The sequence below is a fragment of the Lycorma delicatula genome, chromosome 10 (genome assembly GCF_047948215.1).
Source record: "Lycorma delicatula isolate Av1 chromosome 10, ASM4794821v1, whole genome shotgun sequence".
Taxonomy (NCBI): Eukaryota; Metazoa; Arthropoda; class Insecta; order Hemiptera; family Fulgoridae; genus Lycorma; species Lycorma delicatula.
In genome coordinates, this window is record NC_134464.1 from 10,476,440 (window position 1) to 10,492,036 (window position 15,597).

Sequence of the window (15,597 nt, forward strand, 5' to 3'; positions counted from 1 at the left end):
GCTTTTTTTTAATCAATCCTCCTCATGACATGTACCTATTAGATTTCCTACACTGAAACGTTCATTCTATTCTATTTACTTTCACGACATCTCAATTTTCACTGTTCATCCATTTAATCTTCTCCAACAACCTTCATAAGATTATATTTTAAACATCTCCTGTCTTTCTACTTTGATGTCTTAGTGTCTTTCTTGTCCTTTTTCTTAATGTCTACCTAGATACATGCAGAATACAATCTGAAAATCCATGCAGAAACACATTCTAAACATAAAACCACAAGATGCTTCTTCAATCTAATTCAAAGATACTTTATAAACAATTTTTTTTTAAAATTGTTTATAAACAAGTCATTCCCAGCCATCACTATTCTACTTTTTATTTCATTTTTACTTTTGCAATTTTCTGTTAATATCCTACTAAAATACCTGTACTATTTTCCTAACAATACGTGAAGATTTTTTCTGTAAGGCTCCCAACTCTCCTCTACAAACCCCACTACTACTTGACCATTGCAATCGTTAATCAGAGTAGAGAAAATATGAATAACAGAGTGGGCCTTTGATTTTTAATATGTTGTACCTAATCCGATTAAATTCTTCTGATTGCATAAAAATTATGGATTAGAATATATATTAAAACTAAAAATATCTCTAAATAAAAATAAAGCCTAGACAAAAACAGAAAAAAATTTAATATAAATTAAGAAAATCAAAACTGAAGTATTTCATGTCAAGTTATGTTTTAAATAATGCAGAATTTTCATTAAAGACATCAAAATACTTAATGCTACATCATTTAAAATCTTAAAAATGTAGTAGATGCGGTTTTAAATATATTTAAATAATTGAAAAATTCTACACCAAAATAGGTTTTGATATAATGATAAAGATAATTTTAATAAATGGAGATTTACCTGAGCCAAGTATTTTTCCACATTTTTTCATGAAAATAACAAAAGATCCGTTCAAGGGATAATCCAAATTTAATATCATTTGTAGAGTCCATTTTACTTACATATAAATTAGCTAACTTTTCGGTATGACTCACAGCAACAAACAATCTAGAATCGGTTGCATCTACAATATGAAAACCACGTCTATCTAATTCAGACTGAAATATTGCTCGTGTGAATGGACCATCCTTGTAACGAACATACAGATCCAAATTTTTCTAAAACAAAAATATTTAACATACTGGATAAAAAAGCTCATTGAAATATAAAAAAAGAATAATAATAAATAGACAAAAAAGATTTAATGAAGAAATCAAAATGAACATTTAAACAATATAGCGAAACAAACTCGGGCATAGAAATTCTATTAAGTATATAATCTCCAAAATATCTGTTAACTCACTTTCTGCCAAGGGATTTATATGCCCCTGCTACATGGTCTAACCGTTTCACAAGTGAGGTAGCATATCTGCCTCAAGCATTCACTTGTTTATTTTATTTTTTATCCTGATCAATAATCTAAGTAATTTTTCTGTACTACAAAAAAATATACTTTTTAAACATTTACTGATTAATAACAGATTAATAGTTACCTATTAATAATAGACTGAAATTTTACCACTTACTTTTATTTTATATTCAGTTCTATATAATCAAAGACTTAATCATTATGATTACAAAAGTTCGCAATCAACTCTTCAATACTAATGACATTTTTATATTGTCTATTTTTAATATATTTAATATTTTACATTAATCATGGTAAAGAGAAGTTGGTGGGATTTTTAATCGTTATCTACCTGAATAACAACTGATACCAATCTAATGAGTTTAAATATTTTTATATATTTTCTCTGTAAATATGTAATAATTGGAGTTTACTACATCCAAAGTTGTTATTAAGTATGATGAAATGCTGAAAAAGTAAAGTATTCAAATGTAATAAATTTATATACCAATGTACGAATAATAATGGAAACATTGAATTATTCATAAAACTTACATTACCATTAAACGTGTGAAAATACCAGACAACAAAGTTTCAGAAGTTCACAGCAGGACCAAAAATTAATAAGACGTCTGAAATTTTATACACATTTTATGGATGTATTTTAAAAGTACTGAACATTTGTTAAGTACAATGATAATTGTATAAGGAAGGTAGAAAAATAAAAATCAAAGATCCTGATTAACCTAATGTAGCATCAGCCATATACTAGAGTGCTTCTCATCTGACTCTCATACACAATGGATTGATAACTTTAGACATTCATAATTATTTTTACCAAGCTTATCTTTATTGTGAAGTATTGCAATAATCTACTGGTCTCCATGACAGAAAAGCAGCATCTGTCAGGGATGGTATTTTTCATACAATACAAAAAAGCTTCAGATTATGTAGTGAATTAATCACAAAAAAATCTCTATTATAACACCTCATTATCTGACAATTAAACGCATTATATTATGCAATAATTATTTATTCAGAAGAGTGTCACAGATTCATAAATTATTCAGCGCATCTTAGGTGTTAATAAAAAAATAATAAAAAAAATAACAACCTACATGCGAGTTTTATTGTTGAACAAGACATTTCAAACAGTTTTATTTAAAACACTTATTAACTTTAAGCAAGTTCCAAATGAGCCTTATAAACCTTATGCGAGCGTAAAATGTTCAACAACACTTCAATTTCATGCCACACATTACAAAGAACATCTGGAGTTATTCCATTAATTGCACCTTCAATTCTTCTTTTCAGTTCATTGATACTAACAACCTTTGTTGCATACATCCTGCCTCACAAACCACCAAGAAAAGAAATCGATTGGCATAACATCAGGGGATTGAGGGTGGCCAGGGAATCAGTCCATCATGGTTGATCCAACATTGAGGAAATTGTTCATGAAGACAGTCCTTAGCATGTATGCCATCTTGTTAGAAGTAAACGTTGGGTTGCCGATGTTCAATTTGTAGTACTGCATACTCCCGAAACATGTCTAGATAACTAGCACTAGTAACTGTTGGCTCAGCGAAGAAGAATAGTCCAATTAACTTTCTATTAACATGTTTATTATATGCTTTTATTTAACTTGCTTTAGTTACAATCAAATCTTGCAACTGCTATATCTTTTGATCTGTCGTATGAAAATCAATGAAATTTGGTACACGTATGTAACTTCGATGACAATACAGCACTACAGTGTCAGAATTTGATATGACCTACCCCCATGCGCTACCCCTACACTAAATTCATGCATTTAGTTGAAAATTTTAATTTCTCATGAACTATCGTATGAAAATGATTGTAACACATCACTTTCTCCTGCACGGCAACCATTGCTCAACTGACAATCTCCCCCCCCCCCTGTTATACATCATTAACTGTACTATCATTAGATCAGTAACTGTTAATACCTATTCGTTTGAAAAATATCAATGTGCACTATACTGTTTTCTTCACTTTTCATTAACCCCTAAAATGTACTAAATAATTTACATCTATCTATATATAATAACATATATCTATATCTACAAGAATTCATACAACAATTTCCAATATTATATACAAGGTTATTATATTCTTTTAAAACCATAAATAAGATAACAAGTAAATAACAATAAATATTGTAGGTCGTAGAAATTAAACTGAACTGAATGGACTACGCACTTTAGTACAAACTAAAGTGCAATATTTATATAATATTGTGTAACTCAAATGTACATTCAGTCAGATACCACAGACACAATATATATACATACAAGCAATTCAGACAAGAAAATCAATCTTACAAATCATCTCACACAAACAGAACAAATCCAAATATAGTACAACCCTGCTATAATGCGGCTATCTGTAGGCAATTGTTATACCTGCATTATAGGCCAAGTGCATTATTTTGAAGATAAAGAGATAAATTTAAAAAAATAATACCAACTGATTTACTATTGTTAACACAGTTAAAAAATTACTGAATGTTACACATGGGAATATTACGGGATAAAATAAAATGAAGAGAAATAAAAATACAATACCAAGTATGCACTGTACACTACTTACATTTCTGTAACTGGATTTCATTTTTAGTTTTTTTTTTTTTTGAAACAGTAAACTATGGTAATTTTAGACTTTTAAGCACTTTCCTTTATACCTTAATTGAAAATACAATACTCCAGTAGATAATTTTAATTTAAAATACCGTAAAGTAATAAACAATAATACTTTATTAGAACACATTACTACATTAACATTACACATTTCAATATATAACTTAACACTTAGATTTAAGAAAGTTCTTTGAAAAAGTAGGAAGTTATTTCTGTTTACTTGGAGTTCATATTTTTTTTTACAGCTAAATGTAATTTCACTAAGTTAAATGTATTGGCATACATGTCAATACATTCTGTTCTAATTTATTACTAAATATCTATACGTAGTTAAAATGCATTTCTATATATCAACTAAAATGCAGAAATTTTTTTTTAATCTGATAACTCCTTTTTTTAGGAAACATCCTTCTTCTATCTGCACTATAATCGTAATCGCATTATTTTTAACCGTGTCATCGCAAAGTCGTACTGCACACAAAAACTTTACATATAGCTTGTAAACCACAAGTTACGTGCTGTATGCTAACTATATATATTCGTATACGCTAAAACAATATAAAAATACACACACTCTAAATCTGATAAGAACAGTATACTGATGAACAATCATAGCATCGAAAAAATTTAAATTATCACATATTAAACAGATTTCCAATTGGTTTAAGATGAGCACTATCAACAGCAATAACCAAGAACTGTGACGTTAATAAAGGATGAGAATGAATGCTCATGGTTTTGAAAAGATGTTACTACAGAAGGGCATTTGCAGTTATTTAGAAAACGAGTTGTGGTTACTTTTTACATTTTTTATTATAAATAAACCAGAATATTTAGGTTCTGAAAAATGCTAACAAATAAAGTTAAGCATAAATTAAAAAAGTACAATTATAAATTAGAAAAGTTATTGCGAATGCGATGTTAAAAAAAAACCTGCATCCCTAGTACATAATTTAATTATTCTACAATAAGTCTAACATTTAAAGGAAAAATGTTCTAGAAAACTAAAGAGAACGTAATCATGATTAAAGATTTAACTGCCAAAACCATACAAAACAAATCAGTCTCTGAAAATCACTAATTATAAAATAATGACAAGTGTCATTTCTATACTTACTAAGACATTTTATTAGTAGCTAATGGCCATAACAGTCTATGCAAAGCCAACATCAAAACCAAAAAAAAGAAAATGATTTGTATATGACTCAACTGCAACAAATATCAATCTGAGAAACAAAACTGTTATAAAGGTTACTAATAACTATAAAAATATAAAAGCAATTGGAGTTACCTCATCGGCTTTTTTTGTAGCAAACATGAAGTTCCCTTTAACCTGAAAATCTTGAACCTTATCGATCAGAACTAGCGGTCTAGTATGTTCAAATTCCCTGCTATCTGATACAACTATAACAGTGCTTTCATTAGATGGTTCTTGTCTTTCTACAACGAGCTTCGGTATAGTTTTATCACCGTCGCTCATCATTACCCAAAAATACGACTTAACATTCATTTCCACTTGATCCCATGATCTCCCAAAATCTTGTGTCGACCATAACTATAAACAAAAAAAAAACACAAAATGATAATCTTCAATAGCTGGAATATTTTTATTCTTTTGAAATGCACTCTACATTTTATCATACTGCATTGTTTTATCGTTTTTGGACCAAACTAGAAAAAAGTGTTTAAAATATTCAAGGCTTTTCTAATTTCTTTAAATTACAAAAAAAAAAAAAAATGTAAAACATTTAACAAAAACATTTTACATATACCTTGAATCAAACACTGACTCGACAACATGTAAACTATTTTGGTGAAGTTTTGTTAGTTTCAACAGAAGTAGATACAATTAAAATGTTGCAAGTGAATTCACAGTAAATAAAGTCACAATGTTAACTTGAAGTATTCTTCATAATTATGAAATACTGTTACAATTCTGCGCATTTTAACAATATCAAAGTACTTGCTTGTAGTACTCTCTCGGTATACAATACTGTATAAATCAGATTAGATTTTAGGGGTTAAAAGCAACAAATTTACCTGAAAACCAATCAAACATTATTTTAGCTTTTTGTGTAACCCACCAAATAGAAGATTCTTCAGAGAGTCCCATAGTCAAAGCCATTATCTCAGGATAGTGGCAGATACAATTCTCAAGGTACCTATCTACGGAAAATGGATGGAGTATACAGAAATGGTAATGGAAGGGGACATTAAACCATACAGGATCTGTTTTTCATCAGTTTACGCAACTTTAAATTTACTAAATAATACTGAAATTAACTATACATAAAAAAAAAATTATATACGTTACTAATAATATAAAGATTTAAAAATATGTAACATAAATTTAACGGTGTAATACTTTAAGTTGTAAACTACTCTATTTTATTTTTAAGAGTACATTCTGTCATTGTACAATCAATCACTATTGGAGTTTGTCTTGTTCCTTATTGACAACTTCTCAGATAGTCCTGTTAACTAAACCCTACCGACCAAAGAAAACTGTGTTAATAGATTTTTATATTAATAAATTTAAAAAAAAACAAAAACATAGAAAATAAAATAAAATATACATAATAAATAAAATGTATGTATATAGTTACCACAGATAAGCCTAATTTAATATTGGTGGATGAACATGGTAGCAGCTCAGATGTGAGCTGGTGCACAGTATACGTATGCGCTGATACAAGCGTCAACTACCACCACACAGATAACTGCGCAGTTCTCCCACAATAGCGGCCCTATCACTCCCAAGCTCCAATAAAAGAGCGTGCATGAGAGTGAATTTTCAATTCATTGTCGACCACCACCTGGAGAAGACCAAGAAGAAGAAGATGGAAGAAGACAGAAGAAGTTCCTTGGCCACCTCAATGTGGGACCTCCCTGCTGATGCCAACATCCCCGCCGAAACAGGAGACCTGTCCAGCCCACCAAGGGAACCGGCGGATGCAGACACTACCTTACTGCTCTAGCTCACCAAGCTTCAATCGCCCTGGCCGGCGGACTCAGCAGCAGAAGCTGGCCCAGCGTGGGATAGCTCGAGGATAACTGCCTCAGTCGTGCTGGCAAAGGATGACCAATGCCGACCCGACATTACAGGGCTCTGGGAGCCACCACTGCCACACTGTAGTGAGGACCCAACTGCTGCTGAGGGGAAGCTTGGTCTGACTTCAATAGACAAGCTGCAACTCCCTGACTTCACCGAAGACCAGCTTCCAGACCCAACAGCTCTTCTCAGAGCTAACGCAGAAAACAGCCCTTTTCAGGGCCACCACATGGTTATGAATTACAAGCTGTTGAACCCATTTTATGACAACAGCCCTTCTCAGGGCTACTATAAGGTTATTAAGTGCCATGTGCCGTCAAAGCCAATCGGCGACACTATATATATATATATATTACACATACAGAGTGGCGCAAAAGTCACTTGACACTAGCTAAAAAATAATTACAAATAGCAAAAAATTAACAATAGTAAAATAATAATAACTAATTTGAGTCCATGATGTTGGTATTACAAAATGTTGATAATTCAGCAGTCAAGTTGGCAATACAATGACAAACACAACTAACTGTCTAGATCTGTATTTCAGTGTACTGAAGTGAGCTGTAGTGACCGATTTCGTTTTCTGTGAACGATGTTAATGAACAAAGAAAGGATTTTCGCTTTAAAAACTTTTTATAAAAGTGATGCTACTACAGTTATTAATGAGTGTGGTAACATTTTACATCAAACCCTCCCTCTAGACACACAGTGTATGACATACAAGATAAATTTGAACAACATTATGGATCCACCAAGATCTGGCCACCCAATGACAGTCACAACAGAGGAAAATTAATTGTGCGATGACTACAAATGTTTAGCAATGACTAAAGTCCATGAAAATGAACAAGAAAGATGATTAGATTCTGATCTAGAGTTATCATGAAGGTCCTTACAAAGAATGTTACATGAACATAAATGTAAAGTTTACATTCCACGTTAACTTTATGGGCTACTTGAGGATGACCCAGATTGACATCTTCAGTTTTGTGAATTGATGCTTAACAACAAACAGAAACAAGATCCGGAGTTATTCATTCAAAGTGAGTGGTCTGATGAGACCAATTTTAAGTTAAGTGGACAAGTTAATAGACATAACTGCACTTACTGGCATACTGAAAACCAACATCTTTTGTTAGAAAAAACTCAGGTGTGAGTGTTTGGGGGGGGGGGCGATAACTTTTAGCATACTTGGACCACACTTTTTTGAAGGAACAGTGACAGGAGATAAATACTTGAACATGCTCAAAAATTACGCGGTACCGGGACTCATAAATGATTTGGGTACAAATAGAGAACTTTGCCATAGTGTGTAACAGTGTTCCCAAAAGACTACAAAAATGTATTAATGAAGATGGAAAACATTTCAACATAAAATATAATTGTAAGTAGTGTCTGTAATAAATAAAATAAAATAAATTCATTACTTTTATAAACAGGTGGCAAGTGACTTTTGTACCACTCTCTATATGTTTTATACAGAGTGTTTCATAATGTTCTTAGGAGTTACAAAAATTCAGTACAAAAAAAGTATTTCACTTACCTAAATGAAAGTTGTACGAGGTGATGCAGGGACTCAAACAGTTTTTGTTAAAATCTATAAATGTTCAATATGTGCTCCTCTGGTGACACACGGCACACATCAACAAGAAAGTCTAGCTCTTGCCAAACTCATTCTAACATGTCATTTTTGATAGAGTTGATTGCATTGATTATGCGATCCTTTAGCTCAGCGATATCGTGCGGCACTGGTGGGATAAACACCTTACCTTTCATGTAACCCCAGAGAAAGAAATCACATGGCATGAGGTCTGGTGATCTTGGTGACCACAGCATAATGTGTTGGTCTTCTTCAGATGCATGTTCTATCCAGCGCCGAGGTAATGTTGTGTTAAGGTACTGTCAAACCTCATGATGAAAATGGACAGGACAACCATCTTGCTGGAAAATGAAGTTGTTGAATAGCTGAGGCATAAGCCATAATTGTAACATATCCTGGTATATCATGCCGGTTGCTGTTATTTCCATAAAAAAGAACGGCCCATACACTGCCTCACTAGAGATCGCACAAAAACCGTTTACTTTCAGAGAATCCCGAATGTGTTTCACATAAGCGTGTGGGTTTTCAGTTCCCCAAACTCGCACGTTATGACGGTTTACTTTGCCGCTAATATGGAAAGTAGCTTCATCGCTGAAAATTATCTTGTTTACAAAACCTTCATCTAACAACATTTTTTCCTGTAACTGTAAACAAAAATCAAGCCTACGTGTTTTATCTCCATCAGAAGGGCACTGGATTAACTGAAGATGGTACGGTTTGCATAATAAACGTTTACGGAGAACTCTCCACACTGTTGTTTTCGGAATTCCTAATTCTCTGCCTGCAATCGCAGTCGATTTTGATGGGCTGCGAATGAAACTTGCACGCACACATTTGACATTGACTTCTGAGGCTGATGGACGACCAGTTGATTTTCGCTTGCACAAGCAACCAGTTTCACTGAATTTTTTATACCATGCACGAATTGAATTGTCACTTGGTGGCTCCTTATGAAATTTCAACCGAACGCACGTTGCACAGAAATTACTGACTTTGACAAGTGAAATTCTAACAAACATAACGACTTCTCGCTTCCCGTGGCAGCCATTTTCTCTACTGTTGATGTCTAGTGAGCAAATGGTTTACTAACTGACTAGTATATGTGGAAAAAACTATTTTAAGTACTCTTTTGTACAGTACTTATTTTATTCTTATGAGTGAAATAGTTTTTTGTTAATGAATTTTCAAAACTCCGAAGAACATTATGAAACGCCCTGTATAATAAAATGTTAAAAGAAAGACAAAGATCACAAATTTTAAGTAAAATATACTGCTTTCAAAAAATTTATGTTAATTTTTTAATAGTTCTCTCTCCTCTGTTATGTTGAATATTAAGTAACACAACTATGTGCGCGTGCAGACACAGACAACATTCCCAGTGAAATATTGAAATTTCTTTCAATGCCTCAAAGCATAAACAGGAATATGGGAAAGTAGAGGGGAAAAAGTGTAAATATTAAAATATGGAAAATGTTTGAATTTAATATTTTTTACGATTATTATTAACTGCCTTGGTAGCATATCAACATTAAATTAATTTTATTAAATAGCCACAGTGTTTTAATTACAAAGAGAATAAATATATAATACGAGCTTCTGTTATTCAGTTACATAGAAGAAAGCATATTACATTAATAAAAGATAAGATATGATATTTATTATTACATTAATAAATTTATTAATAATAAAAGATAAGATTATATTTTATATAACATGTATGAAATGACACTAAATTTAAAAAAAATATAAGTAACAACTATTCAAAATAAAGAATTATATATATATATACAAATTTAAAAAGGTATTCATTAAGGTTTGATTTAGATAAGAAGTTAAAGAATTATATGGAACAAAATCAATTTATTACATAATTAGAACTTTACACAGAATGAGTCATACATAAACAATGAAACATGGAAATAATATTCATGATTAATAAATTAATAATAGTGGGAATAACCAAGATAACACAAGTAACAAATATAACAAACAATTTATGAACTTTAAACTTAAAATTTTATAAATTCATTAACTGTAATTATCACCACTCATTCATAATTTTATGTAATTGGTTTATTGGAATATTACTAATTTTAACACATTTCACAAAAATACTCTGAAATTCATTATTATTATTATTTTTAAATCAATTCTTTTAAGAATCCTCTGTACTATATACAGGTGATTCAAAGAAACGGGAAATTTTAAAAATTGAATAACAATGAACAATTTTTTTAGAGAATGAATTTTATTTCATGTAATTGTACAAATATTGCCATTTTAGGATACATACATTTTAGTTTATTTTTTAAAGATGATATCTTCCAGATGACCTCCTCTTCTACGTAAACACTCACGAAGTCTCTTCGTTAAATTGTTCATGATTTGACGTAACATCTCAACTGGAATTTCCGCAATTGCTTCTTGGATCTTTGCCTTCAGTTCTTCCGTTGTAGCAGGTCTACTGTGGAACACTTTGCTTTTAAGGTGACCCCACAAAAAGTAATCGCAAGCTGAGAGATCAGGCGATCTGGGAGGCCATCTAATGTCATCATTTCGTGAAATGACATGTTGTCTAAACAATCGGCGTACAGCTGCCATCGATATTCGTGCAGTATGTGGCGTTGCTCCATCTTGTTGAAACCAGGCTGTGTTAAGAATTGGTGGAAATCTCTTTTGTTGTTCCACAACAAAGGTTTCAAGCACGGCTACGTAGCGAGCCGACGTCACTGTAATCGCAAGACCGTTGTCATCCTCGAAAAAATAAGGGCCTATAACACCATAAGATGACATAGCACACCACACGGTCACTTTCTGCTGTTCAACGGACGCTGGTGTAGCTGCGTAGGATTTTCTTGTGGCCAGTATCTGAAATTTTGCTTGTTAACAAATCCACTGAGGTGGAAATGCGCTTTGTCTGACATCCACAGTTCGTAAACAAACTCTTTATCATTTATCTTCTGAAGCATTACATTACAGAATTTTGCTCGCACAACTGCATCGTTTGGTTTCAGTTCCTGGACGATCTGCAACTTGTATGGATGGTATTCCAAGTCCTTCACTAACATTCTTCGAACACTTGAACTATGCAATTGTAAAGATGCTGAGAGACAACGGATTGACTGATATGGACTTCGTGTGACAGCATCTTGTAAAGCTTGAACATTCTGTGGTGTACGGCTCACGGCCTGGAGGTTTCTTTTTCATTGCCGAACTTCATTGCTGAACTTTTTCATTGAACTTCAATGAACTTTTTCATTGCTGAATTTCCTCAAAATTAGATATCCATGTTTTAATTGCATGTGCTGATGGAACACGGTCGTGCCGTCCCAGATTAAAATGACGGTGAAATTATCCACTGTAATTGTTTTTGTAAAACGCTTTGATAGCAAATACACATTGCGCACCACTCCAAGGGTACATGACAACTAAATGGCAGGTTAGGTTAGAGAGGCTGGCGCCACTTATCAAGTGGTACCAATTGCCCACTACTATCAACACAACTTTCAAAATTTCCCGTTTCTTTGAATCACCTGTACAAATATATTTATTTTATTAGATCAACCGAAGTACAGAATAAATAAAATAGGATGACTTACCACCTTATTCCAGTATAAATGCAGGAGAACTTTTGCGATTTACTCGCATCATCAGCTGCATTAAAAATTTATCTCAAATTACATTAAAAACTTCGTAAAATATAATAACACATCATGCATTTATTTATTTAATTTAAAATTTAAACCTTTAATCTTTTTATTTTATACTTTTATTCAGTTAAATTAAAAATTAAAACAATACTTAAAAATTAATTATAATCATTAAATTAAATAGTAAAAAGTTTATGTCAAGGCATAAAATCAAATTAAAATTAAAAATTCAAATCAAAATCAAATAAATATAATTTCAAGTAAAAAAAATTATGCGTGTTGTCCATTTAACTTTTTTCCCCTACCCTTTCTACTGAGGCTGGTCCTGTGCCAGAGCATTGCGCAGCTTCAGCGGGTGCCATGGCTAACTCCCAAGGTGACCCCGTGAGATCTAGCTATGCTGTGCCCTTACATCTCAACCCCATAGGGGAAGACACCCACCTTGTGATGCTTCTGGTCGCCACCATTCCCCCCCCCCCACGTTCAAAGCCCTGATGGACTTTAACAACAGGAATTGTCTTTCACCCTCTAACTTTTTACATCTCATAATAATAAGTCACGCCTCGAAATGCCATCGATGTAAATGTCTCGGTTGACATTTACATCAGTGATTTTTAAACTCAGCTTTTGCCTTCTCTGTAGGTCTTATCCGGACATCTTGAATGTCCTAGATCATTGCCCTCTGAACTAGCTAACCAAGTTCGCGGAAGCATGAACCCCACACCTAGTTCTACCTTTAATTTGAGCCAATTTCTAGTAAATGTCTAGAAAAAAAAGACAATTTAACAATAACAGTAAGGATTTGGTTTTTTAAATCAACTCGACAAGACTGCCAACCCACCAAAATACAGCGAGCAGCAGCCAGTTTGTTTGCTTCGGCAATGTCATCACCACTGTGGCATTCTGACTCATGCCATATGCTGGCCTCAGGGAGTTGACTCTAGCAGCAAGCTTGTCCCCCAAGGCCGTCTTAACAGCACACAAGACTTTATCACAAACTTCGGCATCCAAATCTTTTTATATGTAATATTGCCCTCCTGGATATGGCCCTTTCTCTATAACCATACTATACTATACTATACTATACTATGTGTCTGCAACATAATGCGCTCTTTAAGGCTCTCAGACACCTTAGTCCCCCCAAGAGTTGTACCTCCATGTCTTCCCCCTGGCCATGTGTGATGGAGAGAATGCTTTTGGCCATATCCTCACCCACCGACATCTTGACACTGCACAGTAGTTCGGCATGGGTCACCCCCTGCTGTCTAACTATCACTGTAGAGGACTTTGGCTGGACCGTACAGTAGGTCCACGTGCTTCACCAGAGAGATATACTGCACAATCAACTACTTACGATGGGCCCAAAATTTTATTATATTCTTGGCTATAATCCCAAGCTTGCCGTTGGTTGTAGTGGATACCAGACTATGGTTCTCAGCCAGATATGTCTTATCCAACCTCTGCAAAAGGCAATCAGCTATCTCAAGATCATCTCCTTCAACGACAAGAACATAAGTGTTGCCAGTATCCAAAAGCTCGCATTCTCCAAGAATCTCAACAGCAGACATTTCTTACTACTGTGCAAGAGCTGAATGCACCCTGCTTGAGCTTTATCCTAGTTCCAGGGGACACCGAACACACCTGGGCCGCAAAAGGGCTGGTTGTATCACAACTTGAATCCAGAATATATACCTTGGCCCTAGTATATTCCTCATCTGGGAAGCCTGTCTCTTCAGTAGTCTGTTCAAATATCTGATTGGCCACCGATTAAGTAACACCTCTTTAACATCCTCAAAAGTCCCTGTCTTGAGGATCCCCTGAAGTGTAGTCAAGTCCATTCTAGCAGTCTGGATATATTTGTCTAGGCATTTCCTTCTTGTCCTGCAGTTCTTCCAGGACCTCAGACACATCCTTCACTAGGTTAAAAACATGCATAACTGCTTTACTTAAAATTATTCTTTGATTTATGTGTTGCTGTCATATTTTTACATATGTAAAATTTTTACAATTTAATTGAATAAAAGTATAAAATAAAAAAAAATAATAAAAAGATTAAAGGATTTAAATTTTATATAAAATAAATAAATGCAAGATATTTATTATATTTTATGAAGTAAAATATAATATAAGTATGTAATACAAGTAAATATAAGTAAGTAATGCAATTTGAGATGAATATATAACGTAGCTGATAATGCGAGTAAATTGCAAAAGCGCTCCCGCATATATAATGGAATAAGGTAAATCATCCTTCTTTATTTATTCTGTACTTTGGTTGATCTAATAAAAGAAATTCATTATATACTCAAACATTATTATTAGCGATACAAAAAACCACTTTTTAAAGTATTAGATTATATAATAAAATTTATGTAAAATAATAAGAACATACTCACAGTTTTAGAATTATCAGGTATAAGAAACTGTAAAGGACTTTCAGGATGAAAAAGTATTTCTACAGGTGAAAACTGAAGACTGATCTGCTGAATTGTTTTACCATAATCTGATGTTGTAAAAATAGCATTGTGGATTTTATCAACAAAAACACACTGTAACAAATAATATTTAATCTCAATAATTATATTAAAACATACAGAATGTACAATTACAATTATTATATTATAATCAATACTTGTTACATATTTTAAGCTTTTACCTAGATTGCATGTCCAGTATGCAATTACAATATGCGATTCATAATTAAATTAGTCATTTTCTTTTTCATTAGGTAGGTTTAAACATTAATGTGGTCACTAGATACAGAAATAGTTAAATTGCAACGATTAGTTCAATAAATTAACTGCGACTGTCAGCTGACTCCAGCAGCCATTGCCTATTTACAAAATTATAAATAAAGAATTTAAACAATTCATAAACTGGAAAAAAACACTTAACATAAATTTTACTGAAAATTTAAACACATATGGCCATTTTGATTGAAATTCATTTGAACTCAAGTTTAGATGTTTTTAAATAAATTTTAAGTTTTTATTTGGGTCACCTAAAACAAAAACAGCTGTTAGTACTTTTTTACTGTTTTTATTCTATTTTAAAACCCTCTGTAAAAGTACTTGTTTAATTACAGTTTATTCAACAACATAATTATTTTTTTATACATACTTTTGTTGCAAGATCATATTTGTTTTACAATTAAAATGACCATTTAAATTTAAATTTTAAGTAAAATTTTTTCAATGGTTTTTGAGGATAATATTGTTTTCAAAGTTGTATATT

At 32.5% G+C, this 15,597-nt stretch overlaps 1 protein-coding gene across 1 annotated transcript in view; it reads right to left on the reverse strand.

Annotated features, from left to right (window-relative positions):
- The window catches only part of LOC142331119 (sortilin-related receptor-like), a 172,062-nt gene that overhangs the window by 113,118 nt on the left and 43,347 nt on the right, over positions 1–15,597 (reverse strand). The window contains exons 3-5 of the mRNA XM_075376801.1: positions 14,760–14,912; positions 5,353–5,616; positions 915–1,171 (exon numbers count right to left, since the gene is read on the reverse strand). Coding sequence (XP_075232916.1) covers positions 915–1,171; positions 5,353–5,616; positions 14,760–14,912 — 674 coding nt within the window. The remainder of the gene's footprint in view (positions 1–914; positions 1,172–5,352; positions 5,617–14,759; positions 14,913–15,597) is intronic.